General features: G+C 43.1%; 1 protein-coding gene across 1 annotated transcript in view; it reads right to left on the bottom strand.

Annotated features, from left to right (window-relative positions):
- Positions 1–23,482, bottom strand: part of OBSCN (obscurin, cytoskeletal calmodulin and titin-interacting RhoGEF) — a 138,293-nt gene that overhangs the window by 67,614 nt on the left and 47,197 nt on the right. The window contains 20 exon segments of the mRNA XM_064505657.1: positions 143–409; positions 1,339–1,602; positions 1,983–2,249; positions 2,823–3,086; positions 3,585–3,851; positions 4,813–5,079; positions 6,499–6,771; positions 8,603–8,869; positions 9,339–9,605; positions 10,473–10,742; positions 11,652–11,918; positions 13,646–13,912; positions 14,765–15,031; positions 15,996–16,265; positions 16,896–17,162; positions 17,860–17,964; positions 18,701–18,862; positions 20,810–20,963; positions 21,728–21,840; positions 22,567–22,833. Coding sequence (XP_064361727.1) covers positions 143–409; positions 1,339–1,602; positions 1,983–2,249; positions 2,823–3,086; positions 3,585–3,851; positions 4,813–5,079; positions 6,499–6,771; positions 8,603–8,869; positions 9,339–9,605; positions 10,473–10,742; positions 11,652–11,918; positions 13,646–13,912; positions 14,765–15,031; positions 15,996–16,265; positions 16,896–17,162; positions 17,860–17,964; positions 18,701–18,862; positions 20,810–20,963; positions 21,728–21,840; positions 22,567–22,833 — 4,812 coding nt within the window.

Here is a 23,482-nt window from a genome sequence, read left to right as displayed (position 1 = left end):
CCTAATTTCTGCAAGTTTTTGGAAATCTAAAAATCACTAAGTCACAGTGAAGGAGGTGGCAGGGCACGCTGGGTGCCTGTCCAAATGAACAGAGGAAACACTACAGTTACTTTTAGCATGTCTCTGGGTTTGCGTGTTTTACCATGTACTGTTAAAACTGCCATAGTCTGCTGGTCTCCGCACACGCAGGAATAATTTCCAGCATCCGCTGTTTCTACGTTTTGGATTATGAGCTCAGCAATGACACCTTCTCGCTTCATTTTATACTTGTCACTTGACTTGAGGGTCTTGAATCCCTTTTTCCACTCCACAGTAGCAGCAGCCTTGTTCAGCTCACAGTGCAGAGAGACATTTTTACCTTCTGTAGCTTCTTCATCCATCAGCTCTTTCATGAAAAGAGTAGGTAGGACTGTAGAGTAAATGCAATACGGCATCAAAGCTGAGAAAGTCTGACCCATGAACTTACTCTCTTTTCTTATTTCTCTGAACCTGCATGTCACTGACGCCATAAGACCTTTACATTTCAGGAGTTTGTTAAAATCTCTAGTATTTCAAGAGATTTCAGTTTGCCTTTTAATTTCCTGTCCTCACCCTTTAAAACAGGCTTCAAAAGCATGTCTCTCTCTCTGCTGACTTGGTTGACAAGATCAAGTCATCACCCTCTACTATATGCATCGACAAAAGAACAGGCATAAAATCAGAGGCCACATTTCAAGGTGAGGCCCAAAGATTTTTGTTTCCTTGGCGGGAACTAGAAGCTCCACAGAAACGCCTGATTTATTGCACTGTTTGTACTTCTATAAATAGAGCTCCTTCAAATAAAACAGCTACAAACATGCTGCCAGCTTTCTGCAGAGATAAAATGTGTGTTTTGGAAGACTAGACACGTAATTGATAAAAAAAAGTGGTGGAAACTGCAGGAGCATAAAAAGGCTGTATTTTCATTAAGACGGTCAGTGTGTAGCATCACATACTGACAAAAACTTGTTTGTCTTAGGAGCAACATTCTAAGTAACGCAAAGTAAATATTAGTCCCACTTCTAGGACAATTCCTGTGGGAAAACTTTTAAACAAGCAGCTCTACTGGACTGGGAGATCGTACTCAGTTGGGAACCTGTACTCCATTTGCTGCTTAAACATAGTGTCTATGAAGACAAACAGCACATCAAGAAGAGATCAGGTGAAAGGGGAGAGAAGAAAAACAGGAGCAAAAAAAAAATCAATTGGCAGTGGGGGAGCTGGAAAATATGCAGGGAAAAGATGCAATAGGAGAAAAAGAGGAAGAGTGTCTGGAATATACAGGTTTACTTGGGGCATGTGCCTTGGATTTCTTTTTACCATTTACTATCAACGCAGCTGTCGTCCGTTGATCTCCACACACACAGCTGTAATCGCCAGCGTCTGTCAAAACCAAATCCTGGATCATCAGCTCAGCTACGGGGCCTTCCTGTTTTATTTTGTATTTCTCACTTGGCTTGAGAACCTGATGCCCCTTTCTCCATTCGGCCGGGGCTGACTTGCTGAGTTTACACTGCAAAGCGACTGCCTCTCCCTCGGTAGCTTCCTTGTTCACCAGCTCTTCTTGGAAGAGGATAGGCAAGGCTGAAGGACGCAATACCAACAGAGATGGAATCAGAGCTAGAATGAAAGGAACTGGACTTTTCCGTGAGTTACCACACTGCAGGGTATACATTTAATTAAACAGGCATTAGAGTAGTAAGTGTGTGTCGGGGGGAGAACTCCTACAGTAAAGGAAAAGAAATGAAAGAAGACAGCACAGAACCTAGCTATGCTGTGTCAAAGCAAAAAAAGCACAGGGAAATGTCCTTTAACAGGGTGACTCATTGTCACCACAGGGCTAAGAACATGAAACCTCTCTAAGAAATCATATTGGCAGGTCATCAGAAGACCCAAAAACACTGAGTGTCTAACACACTAATTTCAGGGAGGGACTAAATGATAAACACAGGTAGAACGTTTACCGTTCACTTGCAAAGTAGCAGTTGTCTTCTGGTCTTCACACACACAAGTGTAACTCCCAGCATCCGTCAATTCTAGATCCTGGATTACCAGCTCAGCAAAACGGCCTTCCCGTCTCATTTTGTATTTGCCATCTGGCATCAGCACCTTTTCGTCCTTTCTCCACTCGACCGAGTCAACCGCCTTGCTCAGTTCGCACTGCAGAGTGGCTGTTCCGCTCTCTGTGGCTTCCTCGTTCTTCAGTTCTTTTTTGAAACGAACTGGCAGGGCTGAGAGACGCACAATGAATACGGATCGCAACTCAAAGCCCTCCCCCAGCACCTCTGGTAAAAGGCTGAACTGTGATTTATCGTGTAACTATCCAGGCCTTATTCCACCACTCTTATCCTCAAACATATCCTGTCATTTCTCTGGCTGGAAAAAAAAACCCTTAAGGGAACTGTTCTTTGGGAATCAAAGCCTCCGATTTGACTTGGATCACACATACTATTGACAAACTTATCCTCCTCATTAAGGGTGCTAAACCCTCCTTAACAGAAAATCCCAAGGAATCTTGCATTTCCACACTAATTCAATAAAACATACAAGCACGTCAGCAGCATTCATTTGGGAAACGTCTCTGGGAAGACAGCACGACACATGTGCATGCAACACAGAACACACTGAACGCTGATGGTGGATGGGGAATGGAGAAAGCAGTGACATGGTAACATGAAAAATAAGGATGAAAAAAGTAGAGGCAAGACATAAAGATAGGTGTTGTTAGGAAATACGCAGAAAGGAGGAGTGAGGGGAGGGACAAAAATGTTCCAGAGTTTCACAGGTTATTTCTGGCTTTTTACCATTCACTGATAAGGCTGCTGTGGTTTTTTCGTTTCCCACTATACATGTATAGTCTCCAGCATCCTTTGAGTCCAGATCATGGATCAGCAGTTCAGCCACAGTGCCCTCTCGTTTCATCCTGTACTTCTTACTTGGTCTGAGAACAGTGTGCCCCTTCCTCCACTCCACGGGGGCCTCTTTGCTCAGCTTGCAGCGTAAGGTGACTGTCCCCCCTTCCAAAGCTTCCAGGCTCTTAAGATCTTCTTTGATGAGTGCACACATGGCTGAGAGATCAAGTGTTCATGTTATTTAAGCGGCACCAGTACCAATCGCTTACCCCATATGGAACTTAAACTGTGCCCAGAACAATTCCCTTGGTACAGCTAATTAACTGTGACTCACCTGCACTTCCAGGACTTTAGCTGCATTTATACTAGATCACCATGAAATTGGGGGAAATAAAGCCAAAATAATTATTTTACAATAGTTTGATATCAAAATAGTAACTCCTCTGTTGTCCAAATGCTGTTCATCATAGACACATGAACAACTTGCTCAGCAACTGAAGGAAAGAACTGCATAGTTTTTAACAAAATAGCCGAGGCCATTCTTACCTCCTGGCTTAGAGCTCAGACAAGTGTCTCTGACCAGAGCAGAAAACAGAATAGTTATTTCAGAAGTAAGGAAAGATATTTCACCAGATCAGGAATATCTGATTGGCAGGACCTAGCAGGACCATGGCAAAACCAACAAACAGTCACAAGCAGGTATCTTACTCTTACCATGGATTTTGACTTGGGCTGTGGTCTGCTGGTCTCCAGTGTCACAGGTGTATCTTCCCGCATCTTCTGCCTCTGCATTATGAATCACCAGCTCCGTCACTGTCCCCTTCTGCTTCATTTCATATTTGGCACTTGCCTGGAGCGTGTCTCCTCCTTTCTTCCACACCACAGGTGCATCAGCTTTTGTGAGTTCACAGCGCAAAGAGACAGTTTTCCCCTCTTCCATTTCCATGTTCTCAAGGGTTTGTTTGAAAAGGACAGGCACAGCTGGAACACAGAAACACAGAGATCAGGTATGTGCCCTCTTCTCCTGCTGTGCAATAAGCACTCCACGACAGCTGTCTCTCCTTAAAACCAACACACTTCCAGCAAGTCCTCTTTCATAAGAGCAGAGCAGTCCTAGAGCCTCCTTTGGCTAGGCAGCAGCAGTGGATTCTTCCTAACCATGTCATTCTGTTTGGGAGCAGGAAGAAAACTCTCTCCCAGGTATTATCAGATCATGAGGGATTCCTTGGGGTACGAGAGAAGTTTCTCTTATCTTTTGTAGGGCCTACTTCACAGTCCTCTGGGCATCCTCACCTATCAAGTCCCCAGCTGCTGCAGGGCCCTGTGACAGTACTCATGCCCTGTCTCTCTCCTGCTTTCCTCCATGGCATATACTACTTTTGGAGGCCAGCACTCTTTTTCATTAATGGTATTGCATTTGTTTAGGGGCACAGGGGAGTGTTGATGGTTTCTAATGGCCTTTAGACCTCTCTAAAGGGACTTTTTGGGTCTAAACATCAACCACCATTTGGTCACCTGTAATGTGCCAGGGACTGGACTTGACTGTCGTGGATTCCTGCCCACTCTTCCATCTTATGTTTCCATAGTCTTCCTCACTCTGAGCTCCCAGGCTCCTGGTCTCCAATTTTAATTCCAGTCTCAACCACAGCCATTTGAAACACCTAATAGCTTGGGAACTCTGGCATGCAGGCTATAGAACACGAACCCTTTACACTTATTTGTTTCCAACTCAGTGGGAAATTACAGACCTAAAATCCCAGACCCATAATGTGAAATCACATTCAAGAAATACATAAATGTAGTTACAAGCATATATATTATTGTTAAATTTTAACCATGAATTCACAGATGGCACTGCTGCAATAAAGAAGTGCTCTTTTCTTATTGCAACTCTATTACACAATGTATTAGGGAAGTCTTGCAATATATCGAGTCTGCCTACCATTTACTTTCACCAGGGCAGTGGTCTTCAGTTCCCCAGCGCTGCAGGTATAGGCCCCAGCGTCTACTGACTTAACATCTCGAATAATGAGTTCTGCCACAGTACCATGCTGCTTAAGCTCATACTTCTCGCTGGCATAGAGAACAGTGTCTCCTTTCATCCATTTCACTGGCATATCAGGTTTGCTGAGCTCACAGGTCAGCTTGACTTGTTTTCCTTCTTTAGCTTCTTCATTTTGCAGCTCTTGCTTGAAAAGAACGGGTAGCTCTGAAAGGGAATATTGCAAATGTTTAAGGAAATGCATGAGCTTGGAAATCACTTTTTTCCCTTTTGTTTCAACCCTTTTTTGTTCAGATAGAAAACTATAGGAACAAAAAAGCACTAGCAAGCAAACTAAATAGATTTTTACAATCCACACCGGGTTGCCAGTACTCTACAGGAACAAAAAAAAATGCTCAAGACCATATACTTTTTTTCTTTTAAATACTATTTGGACTACTCAAGACATTGCATTACTGTTGTTATTGTATTTGCATTTTAATTTTTTTTTAATTTTAATTTAATGCATTAGCATTAAACACTGCTGTTGCTGCCAATGACACAAACAGTATGTACTTTCACCACTCCAAAGAACAGCATGACATTTCAGCCGTGAAGGCTCTTAAGCCAGTTACTCAGTTATCTGAATTTTGCTTCCCTGTGCTCTCAGCAGTGAAAGGAAAACAGACATGGTGTAACATAAGGCAGAGACTCTGCAAGGGCCCAGATGTAAGAGGAAATTTCCTCCTTCAGCTTCCACATATCATTCTGGGATGACCGCCAGATCCATAGCGCAAGGCAGAGAAGACTCAGAACAACAAAGGTCAGTTCCATCAGCGTACCAACTTCTGAAGAAGCTCTTGGTGATACAACTTTCAGAAGTTGGTCAGGGATGGGAGACACTGAATTGCTTTGCGGATTGGTGATCGGAACTGGACCACAGACACAAAAAGCTGCAAAAACTTACTGAAGTCATCTCATGCATAACACAGAGGACACAAAGAAATGACAAAGCATCTTCTGTCATGACCAGTGGTACTAATTTCTCATTATAAGAACCAACAGCATGTTTTTATCAGACATGAAGTACGAGCTTAAAAACCAGCACAGAACAGACAGAGAGAGGAAAGCTGCCAGTGAAAGGGTTCTGGTGGAGATCCCTATTCAGGCTCTATCACAGCCTGGCATTCCAGGCTTTACGATGAGTTAGCGTAGAGCAGGCACATTGTGGAAGAGGAAGGAGGAAGAAACCTCTATCGAGGTCATGAAAAGAAAGAACAGTTTCTTGCTGTCTTCTGCTGCCTTCCAGTACAGGCTTATGAATGTGCAAGCCCTCTCACTGATCATCACAGTGCCCTCCTATCTCTGCTCAAGGAAAACTGGCGGAGGTACGCAGTGAACCATCCATATCCTATAATATTCCCATCCAAGGTCCAACAAACACACTGACAGTTCTCCAGGATTACAAAATGTTAATTCCCTAACTCTAGCTTTATTATACATGTAACACAATCCTTGAACATACACAGATAAACATACGATGAGGCCTAATTTGTAGCATTTTTGCTCTTTTTTCACCTATCCACATTATCAAGCAGTTTTTTCTACTCATTCTAAACCCTCCTGCAGTTTTGATGCTTGAATTACCTTTAACAACCAAATTGGCAGATGTTTTCGTATCACCAGCTTCAAATGTAATGACCCCTGAGTCCTTCAGGGAGAGTTGTTTCAAGGTTAGCAAATGATATCCACCAGGCTGAGACTGGATCTCATTAAGGTCATTGGTATCGAGTGGGGTTTTATCCAAAAACCACTGCACTTTACTGTAGTCTACAGGAGAGATTCTGCATTTGAACATGGCAGATTCTCCTTCTAACACACTGACATCTTCCAGGTCTTCGGTTATTAGCAGTTTCTGGCCTGAAAGCAACAGAGATACATCTGTTACTGGAATCTCCAGCTTTTAGCATGGAAATTGGTATAGAAAATTCCAAGACTTCTTGTGTGAGTATTTCACAACAAGAACAACAACAAAATCATGATAAAGAAGTCTGAAATAGAACTCTCTTGTTACTGAACAAAACAGTTATTCACAGGAAGATAATATACATATTTACAGGACACGCAACCAAAATAGGATGAAAACAACTTCAAAATACTAAAACACACAGAGCAGAACAAGTACTCAGTACATTGTAAATCCAATACTACAACCTTTCTCCTAATGGAACTACCTGGAACAGGGACAAGGTGAGGCTCTGAGGTGCCACTGTGCCCTGGACATCAGTGAGCAGATGAGTCTATGAGGACTACCTCTGCTTATTGTATTTTTCTGGAGCAAATAGAATAACTTTCTTTCTATGGGAAATGACCACTCAACTCCCAACTTCTTTGAGCTCGGCTCAATCACAAACGCAGCAGGAAATGCAGCGTGTGTCTGAGTGCAGCTTTAGTAAAAGGAAATACAAAACAGCCTTCAAAAACTGTGTGTACGTGTGTATATATATATATATACATATATATAATGTGTGTGTGTGTGTGTGCGTGCGCTTTTACTGAATCATAAGTACGATGTTGCCATATTCTTTACGACCTATGTTTATTTTACACGTTACATCTTAGAGCCAAATAATTTTGAGCTCTGTGACAGAGATGAGTATTTTTTTCACCCAGAAAAGTAAGTGTTAGAAACCTTGAACCAAATTTAGATTGCTCAAATCCTGAGGCAACAAGGGGGATTAAGCACACCTCCCTGCTTCTCAAAGCTGCAGTGGCAGATGATCAGAGGTGGAGGACTCAGGCTTAACCCCCAAGTGTTTAATAACTTCATAGGACACTGCCACTGCAGCTCTGTGTGGCTACTCTCAAAACTGTTCTTTCTATTATCTTCACTGCTTCATCTATTTCATCTCAAGAGTCCCTCCCAAATGGGGCTGCAACAAGTGGTCTGTGAGAAGCAGTAACAATCAGACTTCATTCATTCCCCTTACATACTGCCCTGCCATCTGCACTGGCCACCTCACTCCTTCCTCAGTTCATTTGCTGCCTGTAACAGCAAACAAAACCTGCCTGGGTTGTGCTTTTCAGCTGGAGGCTACAATTCCCCTCTAAGGCACAGAGAGACGCTAATAATATACAACAGGCGCCAGACCACTCATCTACCCATCCTCTCTTAGAGGCCACTACTGGAAAGAGGCATCAAGAGACATGGCAAAAAGCCTAGAGACAGAATAGTTTTTCCCTTCTCCAGCAGCAGGCACCATGAATCTTAGGAATCATATACCCGCAAAGAAACACCAGCATCTCCTCACATCAGCATCTTTTTTTTTTTTAAATCAGACCTAAAGTATTCCCGGTGCAAATGCTTCAAATCAACAGACTGCTCTGCATGTGCAGTTCCCAGCGTTGCTATGTTTTTGCCCACACGTCCTGTGCAGTATATACATCATGAGTCAGATATAGCCAGGGATCAGTGGCCACATGCTGAGAAATAGATCTGCCTATGCATAGGTGGCAGCACTTAGACATCTGGACATGCAGCCACCCAGAAGCACTGTGCTGGGTTGCATAGCTCCTTCCCTCCCAGGGTGCTTTGCCCTCTGCATGCCTGTCAACACAAGTCATGCACAGAGCTGCTGATGAGACCAGACTGCTGGAGTTTCAGAGATCTGGCATAAATGTACAAGTTCCACCAAAGTAACATTTCCTGCTGGAGAAACAGGATGTATAGTCATATTCCTCTCATAAATACCTTGCACAACTAGCCTCGCTCTGGACTGGGCATCCCCAATGTCGCAGGTGTAAGTGTCATTGTCATTTTTCTCTAAGTTATGTATGGTCAGCTGCAGGAGTTTGCCTTTCTGTGTGATTTCGTATTTCTTGCTTGCCCTGAGTTCTGCTATGCCTTTCCTCCAGACCACAGAGGACGCAGCTTTCTCACTCTGGCACACAAAAACTGCAACTCCATTTTCATTGACTTGCACATCTGAAAGTTCCTTGACAAAGTAATTGGGTTTTTCTGCAGGAAGAGAATAAAAAAAGAGAGAATTTGTTATCCAGCAAGTCCTCAGCATAAACAGAGCAATCTTGAATCTCCTCTGCCCCCACTAATAGAAACACAGAAAACAGAGATGGAAAGGATCTCAGAAGATCACCAAGCCCACTTCCCGCCACAGGAAAAATATCTTCAGGTATCTGGAAAGTTTAATGACATTGTACAGGTGATCGTGAGAACTCGTCTGGCAGGCTGCATATAATGTTTGTCACCCATATTCAATTCAAGTTGACATTTTTCATTAGCTCATTAAGTAATGCAAAAGATTCTTCGGTACATAGAAGGCTTTTTGCAGAATTTTTAATCCATAGAAATCTTTGAAAATCAAATTTGATCCTGTTTAGGGAAACGGGAGAGAAAAACACCTCCCACAGACTGCAGACTTTTACCCCAACTTTTTTACTTTCCAGCCCCTGTGTGTCCTTCTGCTGACCTTGCACTGTGATCTTGGCTTTCGTTTTTGAGACCTCTGTCTCACAGGTGTACTCCCCGCTGTCCTTGACTGTGGAGTCATGGATGATCAGAATGGCTTGTGTTCCCTCTTGCTGCAAGTCATATTTCTGGCTTTTTCGGATTGCTTTGCCATCCTTGTACCACCGAATGCTTGCACCAGGTTTTGACAATTCGCAGCTCAGGCAGATGTCCTGCCCTGCTGCTGATGCTTTATCCTCCAGTTGTTTTGTAATCTCTGTAGGTTTTTCTGAAGGAGAGGAGAGTCCTGAATAAAAATCTATGCTCATGATCAATAAAGGGATTTTCGTTGTTTTTTCAATTAAAATATACAATAAATTTTCACATTGCCCAATGAATGACTCACATTATGATGGAAACAGAGGGAAAAAGAAGTGTTCTTGTTTACTGCATATTAATTGCAGTTATGGGCTCCCAGTGAACAGTAATGATCGTTTATAGGAACTGAAGATTTGTCTGGATGGCATTCATGTCAGAGGCTGGCATTTTGTCTTTACTGAAGTGTGCATTTATGGTGCAATTTACCTCACCAAAGACAGACATCTACAGTATGGAGACATGTTGTGGAGGCACTCATTGTGGGGTCCCTTTATAGTCAGCAGTGATCTACTCAGTACAGGCAGTGGTGTTCAGGGAACAGTTCATTCTGTCCTAAATATGTCCAACTGCGGCAGAGGAACCATGTCTGAAAGCTACCATTTCTTTCCTCTGCTGACTATCCAGGGAACTTTCGGGGACTATTTCAGATGCACACATTCTAGGTAGCAGCTGTGGGTATAGTTAGATACAATGAAGACCATCCCTTCAGCTTAGACTTAAAGGATATTTGCACAGATCATTCTTGGTCTATTATTAATGGAGCTAGAGGTAGAGAGAAGTGCACTTGCAACACTAACCACTGCATCCTGCAACTCTTCAAATATCTATAAAAAGTTTCAGCCTTTCACTTGTTTTTCAGGGAAATTCTCAGTGCCTCTGGGCTCACAGGGAAGGTTGCTATTCACTTCCATCACATCAGGAGTTTGCCCTCATGGTTTACTGAGATACGCTATGAAAAGAAAACGCTCAAACCCCGTAATTGGTTTGATCTCATTACCTTTCACAGCCAGAGAAGCCTTGGAGGTTAGACCACGGGCAGTGAAAATGACTTCTCCAGCATCAGCAACAGTCACACTTTTGATTTTGAGTGTATATTTCCGACCCATGTTAAATACTTCAAATTGCCCACTGCTTTCTACTTTGTTCCCATTCAGTGTCCAACAGAAGTCATCAATGCTTTCATGGGACAAAATACACTCAAAAGTGCAGTCTTCTCCCTCCTGGATTTCCGTATTCTTCAGTCGTTTGGTTATGCCAATGTTTAATTCTGGAAGGCAAAAAGTAGGTACATACAACGATATAATGAGAAAAGGCTTTAAAGACTGACATAAGTAGTAGTGCTATCATTTTTAGCTCATGTGGCTCGTTTATCTACAGGATTTGCAGGACAGCACTGCGTTCCTTACTGATGCATTTGACATGGGGAAGAATTTTTCCGACACTTTCCCCTCAGAGTCACTGCAACGCTAGAGGAAAAGGACCATGTGAATCTCCTGGCTTCACTCTGGAATCACTGTGCAGAGAACAGCCCGCCCCGTGGAGCAGAGTCAAGATTCAACAGGCTACAGAGGGGAAAAGCTATCAGACACAGGAAGCCTTTGGGATGCTGTGTGAAACAAAGGCTTTTGCCCACGCTGATCTGAGAAATGAGATGTTTGTTTGCTATTTTCTCACCATGCAACCCCTCCTGGTATTCAAAACGGACTGAAATTTAAAATGTGTCTCATTGTGAAACAGGAGTTGGAAAGCCTTGAACACTCCTCCTTCCAACAGGCAGCCACAAGGATTAAGGGACAGGCTGAATTACTGAGTTCTTTAACAGACAATGTCCTAACTTTTATGTTCCCACAACCGACTGAATTAATAGCTGAACCATGTGAAACACAAAGCAGCTCTTCTGGGGAGGATTTCTCCATTTTAGGGGTGTTCAGGAAGGAAACAGAGTTGGTATGTTCTTGACATGTCCAGTGATTTTCACTAAAACACCAGGCACACTTACAAAAGAAGAGTCATGAGGGTTGTTCAGACGTCACTGTGTCGTGTAATAAATTCTGGCAACACTGGTTTACAGTGGAGGCCCTTGAGGCTCATGGAGGAATAGGTGCAAGACAAAGCGACCAAGCCCATACATATTCCCAGCACCCCTTGACTGGCCACGGTTGTCTACAATACTTACCCTGAACGCCAACCTTTGACTTAGCAACATCAGTGCCAATATCACACGTGTATAAACCTGCATCCATCTTTTCGAGGTCACGGATAAGGAGGCACAGGGTCTTCCCAGACTGTGTCTGCTCATATTTGCTGCCAGAAGTGAGCTCCACACCATCCTTTTTCCAAACGGGTTTCACCTTCTCTTTGGAGACTTCACATTCCAGTTTAATCACACCTCGCTCCTCACCAAAAACATCGTCCAATGACTTCATGAAGACAGCAGGCTTCTCTGAAGGTTAACAGGAACAAAATAGAGAACCATCAGGATATTTAAGCTGAGATGTTTTCAGCTGCTACCAGGCATTTAAATAGGGCTTGAGGAAACTCTTACCTAAGCAGACAAAACCAGTGCAGGACCTCTCATACCTCATGATTTGAACGAGTTTGGGGGAAAGCAGAATTCATTAACAGGAGGATACAGGGATCAGGAGAGGCCTCCTGCATGCCCATGGAGGGGGAGTGATATTCAGCACTGTAATTGTGGTACAATGCTGTAATTATGATTGTGCAGCTATGAAACGTTGAGGACTCCTCTTTTCTCTCTGTGGGAGCATCTCCCAGCTACATGGTCTTGGCATCCCATGGGAGATGTAGTCACAGAGAACAGGGGCTAGGGCATGCATGTAGGGTCTTAGTGAAGGCCAGAGGGACAGCTTTATACTTCTGAGGCACACTCAACAAGACAGACTAGGTTTAAGGAAGCACTTCCACGCATTACGCCACAGAAGCAGAGAAGGTTCATTAGGGATGCCCTCTCTCCTTGTAGCAGTCTAAAACTGAAAAGGGCTCAGGTAGTTGTAAGAAATGTGTGAAGAGAAGTAATCGGGATGTAGCTCTTCCAAAGCTGGACAGCTGGCACTGCCATTTCATGAAGCAGAATTCACCATAGTGGGCCGCAGCAATAAAAGGATATGCTTGCTATACACTCTCTCTTAAACATTTTGCCTCTCATCTCTGTGCTTTGCTGCTTCCCTTTATATGATGTAAAATATATTTGATCCAGAAGACATTTGTTCTTTGCGTATAGAGGCAAAAATTTTGACCACATATAAGAGAAAGCAGGAAGAGCAAATCCTTCAGACTCTCGGAGTGCATAGGGTGAAAGAGTTCAATTCCTCTGACCCTCTGGGAAAAGAAAATTTCTCATGCTCAGGAGGCAAAACGAAAGGACAATCATCTCTGATTTCCTGAGGGGCTGTGGAGGGTGTCAGTTTCTCTGACTTTCTGACACAATTGCTCTGAGCATTTCCTAGTGATGTTGCCATTTCAGAACTGTGCAGACACACAATGAAGTTAATTTAGTATAACAAATCCCTATGAGTTACCTGAGTTGCATTACTTGAGCATGCATGTAGAGGTGTGTGGCAAAAGAAAATGCATTCACTGAAATTTTGATAAGAGAGATTTACCTAAAATATTTAACATCCCTAAAATGATTCACATGACTTATTGTGGCTCAGCTAATGCATGAGAATGTGTTAAAGCAAAGTAACTCAGCTGCGTGACGAAGCTCTAAGACAAATTAAGGACTGTAGCGAAGTGCGTTCTTATTGTCTAATCAGTCTAACTCAGAAGAGACGCATTGAGAAGTATGCCCTACCCTTAGAGGTACACTGAAGTTCAGCTTCTTGAAGTCAAAATCTTTAGTAACAACACTACATAGACAATATACTACTGAAGAGAGCTACAAGCAAAGGCAATTGCCCTTGAAACTGTCCATACAACAAGGATGATGATAATTTATGGAAAATTTTGGCAGGCTAGCAAAACAATTTTCCTTAGAAAAATCATCAGCCAAGTAGAAACTTGCACTGGAAGATGGCAACTGAACCCTTATTACTTAGCCCCAGAGAGGTGAAGCTTAGGGGCAGGACTGCAGCATGGGTATGGTAAATAGTACCACACCCTCCCTTCCATCTCTAATTTACATTCAGAAGGAGCGTGGTCATGACTCACCTATCACCTTCAGACACACACTCTCGGACACCTTGTCTGACTTCATCGTCACTGTGCCAGCATCCTCAGGCTTGACTTGCTTCATCGTCAGCGTGTAGCAATTGCCAACGCTCTTGATGTCATTGAAATTGTTGGTATAAAGGAGAGTGCCATTCAGGAACCATTCCACATCCTCATCATCGTGGGACAGTTCGCATGAGAAGACAGCAGAACTCTCTTCTTCAACTTCCACATCCTGCAGGTGTTTGATTATTTCGACATTGCGGGCTGTAGGAAACCAAAATGCACCATTATCACTGCTATCATGAATCAGTACGCTTTCCACAACTAAATTTCATAGTCTTTAGAGTTTATTAGATGGCCTAGTCTGATCTCCTGTGCATCATAGCTCATTACATTTCACAGTCCAGCAAAAAAGCATCCATTACAAAAGACCATGCTGCCCAGACCCCTCTACTCTCTTTTCCATATAAAACTTTTTTTTTTAATTTAAAAATAAATAACTCTTTCTAAAATGCTAACAACATTACAGTGACCTCGAAATATCCCACAGAGCTCCAAGTCCCTGCGTGCTAGTCACTGCTCGCACATATACACATTATAACTAAATTGTCTCTGACTCCACCACCTGGGAAATAGTCACAGAGGATGAGGAGAAGACTATGTTTTTAGTCACAAGCAGATAGCATAAAGAGATGAAGCAATTTGCTCAGGTTTAGGGAGGAACAAGAACTGAATTATTTTCTTTTCCAGTCACTGGCCATAGCTTTGTCTTTGCAATTACCCTATTTATGAAATGCTGTTTTTCATAGCACTAGCCAACTCAGAGGAGGCTCTGGGAATATTAAATCATCTGGTCGTTTGAATGATCTCTTCTAGGCCAAACTATTAGCAAAAGATGCTCAATGGACTTCTGGAAATGATGCTGTGACTTGCCTACGAGTCTTGCAGAAAGTGACACTATGATCATTTTCCTTACAGTTTTTTCAGAGGTCAAGAACTGGCTAAACAATACTGCCATACCAGCATTCCACAATTCAAGAAGAGAAACACAGCGTGAAATACTAAATCAGAAAGGACATGCAACAGGCCAGCCTGCTTGCTGCAAACTGCTCATACCTTCAACTGTCAGCGTGGCTTCGGTCTCCGCGTTTCCTGCCCTGCACACGTACACACCAGCATCTTCAGGCTTCACCTTCAGGATCTTGAGCTCTGCTGAATGCTTCTCCCGCTTGATTTTGTACTTCTCAGAGGGCTCAATGGCCGTGTGGCCCCTGAACCATTTCACAACCTTTGGAGAAGGCTTGAAGTCACACGAGAGGATGACTGAATGGCGTTCCAGAACTATCTTATTTTCCATCTTCCTGGTGATCTCTATATTCCAATCTGCAAAGCAGGGTTGGAAAAGAAGAAAGGATGAGGGCAAGCTGAAGAAAAGTTTCAAATCTCTATTTCATGTCAATTAATACAAAGGCCATTCTTTTGCGACTGTTCAGATGATGCTACAAGTTCCGGTTACAGGGCTGATGTGCTGAGAGGCCAGTTCCAAGCTATAGGGGCACGAACTTCAGGATGTGACTGCAGATATTTCCCATGGTGACAGCAGAACATGGAAAGACTTTAAGCTTTGTCTCAGATCAAATCAATGACAAAATGGATTCAGGAAATGTGCTGTCAAACATTTCCAGTTCAGAAATGGAACAAAAGAAACTCTCCTGGCAAATTTCATCTACTCTGACTTCTTTGGTATAGTTAATTAAAAAAAAAGAAAAAAAAAAAAAGAAAGGTGGAAACCACTTTTAGTAAGTAAAAATTAGAAATAATAGAGCAAGGAACAAAAAGATAGCACTCAACTGAATTACCATGGCTCCCTTTAAGGAGCAAACTCTTTAAGGTATTTCTTTCTTAATTTTTATGGAGATTGGATTTTAGAGGTATTAATAAATTTACAAACTTTACATTTTTAATGCTACAATTTAGAATATTATAAAATAACCAACCCAAAGTCTCAAAAGTCAGTTCCCTGATACCTGAGTCACTTCTTTTGTCTTTAATTTTATGGTATCCTATTGTGACTCAACTAGTCTTAGCTCAAGAGATTTGAAAAGCAGGCATATCAAACTCATCCCCTAATCTAACACCTTCCTGAGACACTGTCGTCTCATTTAGTGCATCTGACATTGTGTCCAACAAGCAACTGGGGACTAAGCAGATCGTCCAGGTATACACACATTTCCAAGACCTCAAGCAGTGGAGTGTGCACATTAAACAATAATCCTGAAAAATTACTTTCCAGGGACTGGGAGAAGGAGGGATCTCTCATGATCTAATTCAGATTAGGACATATTACCTCTGACGAGCAGGTTTGCTGTGGATTTTGATTTGCCAATTGAGAACTGAACGGTGCCTGTCATATCAGTACAGGTTTTCAGCAGTACCAGCCGGTGGATGGTGCCTTCTTGCTGCATGATAATGTTTCTGCTAGCCTGCAAGACCTCTCCACGTAGAGACCACTTTGGGGGTTTCACAGATGGAATGGATATCTCACATTCAAATCTGGCTTCTTCAGGCTCAGTCACATCCTCATCACACAACTCCTTCACAATACTAATGGATTGCTCTGGACGAAGGAGGGAACAAGAGAAAAAGGGGATTTAGGAGTCATGAATGACTCTTTCATGATCATCCTGTACACTCATATCATCTTTACTGCACTTGAATACTGCACTTGTCACAGCAGTAAGCCTTAAAACATCCCTTTTTAGAGAAAGAAACATATATGGCTGGTCACAGATCAGACTGTAAGACTATGATACAGCATCAAGGGAATCCAGACCTCCTGATTCCCCATCCTATTTGTAAACCAGAACACCACCTTCCTAGCCTGATATCAAACATGAGGCATTAGAAAATGGAATAGAAAGTTCACTGAAATGCACATGTTGATAACAAGAAAGTCTTTGGTTAGCTACAGCAACATTTCTCTCAACAACAAACTTTCTCCAGCACATCTGGTAAAGTTCTCTGGAACAGGAATTTCATCACTTTTCTTAGGTACTATATATTCATTTTTCAGGATGTTTCTGCTCTCGTAATTCTAAAAGGAGGCAATACCAATGGACTTTGGAAAAAAATCACCACTTCATTAAAATACTTTAAGTGGTAGCGTGTTTTAGGGTAAGTGACAAAGGCTTTCTGGACCAGCCAATTTTTCTTCCAATGTTTCCTGGAGGTAAAAATGGTTTACTACCTTCAACAAAGAAATGAGCACTGCTTTTGTCATCGAAGGCATCACAAGTGTACGTGTCCTCATCTTCAAAATCTGCATCATTGATGATGAGTTTCCGATAGACACCATCACTGACAATTTCGTATTTGTCACCAGGGTGAATTTCAACATCCTTCTTATACCATCTAACTTCGGCACTTGCACGAGACACTTGGCACTCTAGGAATCCACGGTGCTTTTCAAGAGCAATCTTATCTCGCAAAGGCTTCACAATTTTTACAGGCAGCTCTAAAAGGAATTAAAAAATACGCAGTCATCAGTGCAGTTGTACTGAAGGCTGACAACTGAAAACTCACTAGCAATATTCCTTTTCTGATCACTTATTTGGATGATGGCAGGAATCCCCACTATATCAAGCACCAAACCAACTCACACGAAGCAAAGAGCTCAGGAAAGGAAGGCTTGTTATCTCTGTTTTACCATTTGGAGGGCTGAACTGCAGAGATACTAAGCAGTTTATTCAACATTACACAGCAGTGCTGCAGCAAAGCCAGGGACTGATCGCAGATTTCCTGAGTTCTTCTTCAGTCTATTAATTTAAAAGTGTTCATTCTCTCTCTTTTTATCATGCGAAGTCAAACGTAAAAAATGCTATATTCTATTTAAACATAAAAAAGAGAGAATGCAAGAGAAATTCAAACTACAGTGTTTTCCCTCAGAGTTTAAACCTGACTCTTGATGTCTAAAGGTAGAAAAACACCATCTCCTTCCTGATAAAATAAATTCTGTGTTATTTAGTCAAAGGAAATCCCCAACACTGAGGCTGATATTTCATATGCAGAAAGGTATGAAATACCAGAAATTTTCAGGTTTTCCCTGAAAGCTGTAGATAGTGTTCAATTTTCTTTCCATTAAAAGTAAGGGAAATTGCTTAGCTTGTAACAAGAGACACTTTCACCACTATTGTCATCAAAAGTACAATTACCTTTTACTGTAAGCTGGGCACGAGACTCTGCCTTTTCTGCTACAAATTTGATCTCTGCGGCGTCCTCGACTTGGACACGCGTGTAAGTCAGCGAATAGGTCTTTCCTGAGAACAGACACACAACCACATGTATCCTCCTCTGAGACAACAACTTCATCCTCTGCAGCATGCTGCGAGGTTGACCACCGCCCATCTGGTTTCAGTGCATCGCCACCCATTTTCACGGCAGCAACGCTGACCGCTCCTCTAAGCCCACATCAAAGAGTAACCGACCCTCAGCCCTGACAAGGATGGTCTGAATGTGGCTCCCATCATCTGCAAAGTACTTGAAACAGAGGGATCCCTCCCACCGTCAGCAGACACAAGTTCCTGTGCCTTAGAGAGATCAAACTGACTGACCAGGAGCCTTTTCCTTTTCTTCTGCATACACTAATTACTTATTTCTTTTTATTCTCTCAGGAAAACCCCTCCACCTTCTGCAGGGATTTACAGGCCATTGAATGGAAGAGGAGTAGACCTAACTGTCTCCAAAGCCCAACCCTAGGTAACTGTTCACCTCCCGCTTAGGAGCTAATTGCACTGATTCCCTGCCCACTGTTCGAAGCCAGGGAGGGTGCGATAATGTCAGATTTCCCTTCATTAAAGCTCCCACCATGTCAGAGTCCCAGCTTAGCTGCAGCCCTAAAACACAGGACAGCTCTCTGCTGGACCTTTTTAACCCGATTTTGGAGGTCGGACCTTTGTGCTTAGCATCCAATACCAAACATTCTTTTCTCAGTGTTTTCCAGCACCCACCCCACTCCCCTCCACTCAAAAATGACACCCCCCTTTTACACCCTACCATCTTGACGCATTTTAATATTGTCAGCAGCCTTCAGCTTGTTGTCATCTTTGTACCACTGGGTTTGGACCTCATCATGTGAAATCTCACAGACGAAAGAGGCACTCTCATACTCATTCACTTCCACGTCTTCCAGTGGTTTAATAATCTTGATATCTCGGGCTGTGAAATAGGGACAAATGTTTATTGGGGTGTGTCCCCAACTGAGTGCAGTATGTTTAACTTCGGCATACTTGTTTGGAAAAATGGGGTAACAACTTGTGTTTTAGTCTACACCAACTTCCCTTCCTGCATGGTTTCTCTCTCCAACACAGTAAACACATTTTACCCTTGAATCTACAGGTAGAGTTACCAGCTACAGTGGAGCTCACTGCAACAGGATTCTGTGGATGCCAGAACTTCTACGGGTTTTAAAAGAAATTAAATCTGTTCATGGAAGATAATCACCACGGAAAACTAAACGCAAGCCTCCAACTGCTGGTGTTACTATAAACTTATGCTTTTTCCTAGGCATCTACTACGGGCCACTGTCGGGAACCGGTTGCTGGGCTGATGGTTGAAGTTGCTCTTCTGTTATCTTCTTAAAAACAGCAACTGCACTTTTCATAGGGCAGAGAGTGGCAAATAACTGGATGTGGGGCTTGAAGCAGCTCGGGGTGTTTTAGCGCAATCACTTGGAGGTTTTGTCTGTCTGCAATGGCTTTGAGAAGCCATCCAAAATATTCTGGTGAATGAATTTTTCCCAGCTATGCTACTCTCTAGCCCTCACAAGTGCAGAAAACAAGGAAAAAGTTCTTGTTATCATAGTTAGTTTTGTAATCAAATCACTGTCAGGGGAGGCCTACAGCTCATCTGTCAGGGAAACAGTGACCTGATTGACAGCCAGGCTCAAAGCAAACATTCACAGGGCAAGAACAGTGTGTGGCTTGCTAGGAGGGAGCATGAACGGGGCTTTCTGCTGCCTGCACAGCCTCACATCGAACCCAGAGGAAGGTCATTGTTGTGTGGAGGCTGAGCCCTTGGCAGCGCAAAGTGGTTTCAGTCCTTCTCTGCACACTGCCCTCTCACACCTTCTCTTGGGTACCTGGATCTCACAGGGCCACAGAGATCTCAGCCACAGGTTTGACAGCATGAGGTGCTTTGCTTCACTTCAGAGCGCCTTCAGCTGGGCATAATCCCCTTGAACTCCACAGCCCTGCACTTATTTGTGTCAGAATCGACCCATCCTGTTAGTGCAGCCCTCTCCTTTCGGAAAGGAAGGCCCCGATAAACCCTGGATTAGCAACAGGACGTAAACCAGACAGCATTCAAACAGCAACCCTTCCCAACCGCAAAGGCAGGGAGAAAAAGGGAGTTTAGCAGAGCAATGGAACGGGACAGGACATTCAAGAAGACAGTGCTAACGCTGTACTCAAGTGGCCACAGGAGGACAGCATCCAGGAAGGAATAGGAAAGAGCTGGTCTGTATTTTCAGATGTCTTTTTGGAAAGTAACATCTGCCAGGGAACACCAGACCTATCCATTCAGTAACCAGCCTTCAGCACTGGCTTATCTCTGGTGCTTCAGGGGCTGCTGAGAAAATCCAGCTGGTGCCTAAACGGTTGCACGGTACAGTACACAGAGGGGAAAAGCGTCTTGAGCATAAAGCAGAGATGCAGCAAGAAATCATGACACTTTCCTACTCCACCTTAGTATTTACAACTACAACATAAAAAGCGGGGCAGATCTTGAGATCATACCCAGAGCTTGTCCAGTTCCTACTCAGGTGTGACAGGGGCAGAGACTAAACCAAACTGTGTGCATGCTAGCCCTTGCATCCCTGCTTTGTGCCAGGCCGTCTGGTATTTGTTAACTTGCCGATCTAGAAACATTATAAACCAGGGAATAGAAAACACTTATGACAAATGTAAAACTAAGTTAGCATCTCTTCCAAAAATACTCATCCAGGGATAAAACAAGCACAGGACAGTTCTGTCAATATTTCCTCACTAGGAAGAGAAAGTTACTCAGAATGAGTAACAAAGAAATGCACAAACTGCCAATGAAGCATTTCTCGCTGTGAAGTCAAATATTGCATTAGGGGTCATTTCTTCATTCAGTCAAACATACCGTGAACCTTTAGGACAGCTGATGTCTTGTCGTCAGCTGCTTCACATACATATGTTCCTTGGTCTTCATATTCACACTTGTGAATAATAAGGCTTCTCTTAGTTCCCTGGGAAATAATCCCCATGTTTTTACTTTGCTGAAGCTGCTTCCCATCCTAGAAGGGAAAAGGCCAAACCAGGTCACCATCAGCTATTCCATGTCTGCACTGAGCAAAGCAAGCACTCAGATCTTTGCTTAAGTCACCTGTCTCAAGGGACTTAGTGGGATTGTGCTTAGTGGAACTCTAGCATGTGCCAAAATTTAGGCATGGTACAAATTCTTCAAGAACCATGAATGGTTGGAGAACATGCATAAATTACTGGTTGATCTGAGATATCTGTTTGCAGGCTCATGGCACTGTACAGGGTTGGCAATAAGCCCCTTAAGACATCACTTTGAAGAAATGCTATTATCTCCACTTAAACAAAGAATCAGCTGAGCCACAAGGAAGGTACATGTAATGCCTGAGCTCATCTCCAGACTGTCAGGTACAAAAGGAACCAAGGCTTCACCCTAAACCACAGTTCCCAACTCGGCTAAAAATCCTGGAGAGAACTGCTACATGTGAAGTGAATCACAAGACTGTGCTTCTGTCAACAGCAATGCTTACATTCTGCTCAACAACAGTTCAAGAGTTCACTATAAATTCAAGAGGAGCTTAACTTTTAACCTGATAAATACACTCAAAATGACCTGGTAAATAAACAACCCACAGAGAGATAATCTGGGCAAGTAAATGAATATAAGGACAAGAGAGCCACGTTAAGAGCTGAATAGCAAAGGCTCAGACCCAGGTCTCTTGGAAGCGAAATAAAAGGCCTTCATTGACTTCCAGGGATGTTAGAAGTGAAAATGTCACTGTCTAACTAAGTGCTGTACCTTGAACCACTTGACATCCACATTGGGCCTGGACAGCTCACACTCAAATGTGACCTTGTCCTTCTGAGTTACACTCGTGTCTGACAAAGGCTTGCTGATTCTCACAGGCAATTCTGCAAAAAGAAAAGGAAGTCCAGTTAATGGGGAATCAGGTTTGCTAGAAGCATTTGGCGCAAGGAATAATAGCCTATCTTACATGCTTCATGTAACTTGTCAGTGAAAAACAAAATCCTGTTGTTCTGAGCACATTATCATTGGTTGTGTTGTTGGCAAGTACATTACAACAATCCTGTTAATATCAGAGGGATACATTATTGATGATGGCCCAATGAGTGTGCAATTGCAAAGAAAGTCTGTTGCCCTCTTGGGAGGGCTCACTCTCTGGGACAGGAGCAGACAACCAAAAGGTTACCATTTGCACTGTGCAGTTTTCATGATGTCTACACTGTACACATATGGATGGAACAGCAACACTATTCACCCCACATCTATACTGTTATGGTAGTTGTCAATGGAAAGGTGAGGCCTCAGAAGGCACTTGAAGAAAGCATAGCTAGAGAAGCTTCTTCATGTAACACAGCATCTGTATCTTTCCTTTTTTTAAATTCGCTCAGTACCGAGAAAATTTTTAGTGTTTCATAGCAGATAATAGATTACAAACAACAATAAGTACAATGCACGAAGGGAAATGTGGTTCTGTTGCAGAACGCACTGATGTGCATAGCTTCAAAAACATCTCGTAGTTACCCGTTATCACAGACATGTCCAAAAGGATCCCACTGTGGCTAATGACCCATGTCCCACACCAGCCAGAGCCTGAGGCTTTGGGGTCTGTGTACCTGTCACATCAAGCCTCCCTGACGAATGAATGCCATCTGCCTTGAAGGAGATGAGCCCTGCGTCTTCAAGTTTCACAGAGGAGAGAGTCAGTGAATGTTTCTTCCCCACGACATCAATACGGATATTTGGGGAAGGCTTCAGCCGAACACCATCCTTCTGCCAGATTCCTTCCACATCCTCGTGCGACACCTCGACCTCAAAGGTGACGGTCCCTTTCTCACAGACTTTGACAGGCTGAAGACCTTTCACCAGTTTGATCTTCCTCACTGAAAAACAACATAGACAAGTTGGAGATCTCACAGTGAAGGCTGGGGTAATTCTCCCCTCACTTGCTGTGAAATAACCCGAGGACTTTCAAAAGTCCTCAAAATAGATTCTTCCCCTGTTCCTCACAAAGGTACCATATCTCCCAATTTAAAAATGACTTTTGCAAAAAAGAAAACCCGACCATATTGCTGTCATGCTTGCTATTCTTAAATGGATGCTGTCAGCTGGGACAAACAGGCCAACCAGAGCAGGGCTCTTTTCTAGCCAGTTCAACTCCATTCACCTACTGGCAATGCTAGAACTAAGTTGCACACACATACACAGGAGTAGAGACATTCCTGGACAGGAACAAGGATAAAGCAGCTGAGTTTTAGGTGAATGTCACCTGTTCCCACTAAAAGAAATTAGTGTCCTGTCACAGATTTAGTGTTTCTGGTTGATTCACCCTTGATAAAAACTAAGCTGCCACTTAAAAAAAATTTTTTTTAATCCCTACGGAGCCACAAAATATGAAAACTTTCAAATCTCCATGGGTCCCCTGGGAATAGCCCAACCTTCCTAATGCGCGTTTAGCAGAGGTAATCCACAGACAAACTGTTCAGGCCTGGATCCGAATGCAAACATGATCAGGAGGTCAGCTGAGTGCTG

Source organism: Dromaius novaehollandiae, chromosome 2 (assembly GCF_036370855.1).
Source record: "Dromaius novaehollandiae isolate bDroNov1 chromosome 2, bDroNov1.hap1, whole genome shotgun sequence".
Taxonomy (NCBI): domain Eukaryota; kingdom Metazoa; phylum Chordata; class Aves; order Casuariiformes; family Dromaiidae; genus Dromaius; species Dromaius novaehollandiae.
Note: the sequence above shows the minus strand (reverse complement) of the source record. Positions and strands in the feature narration are given on the sequence as shown.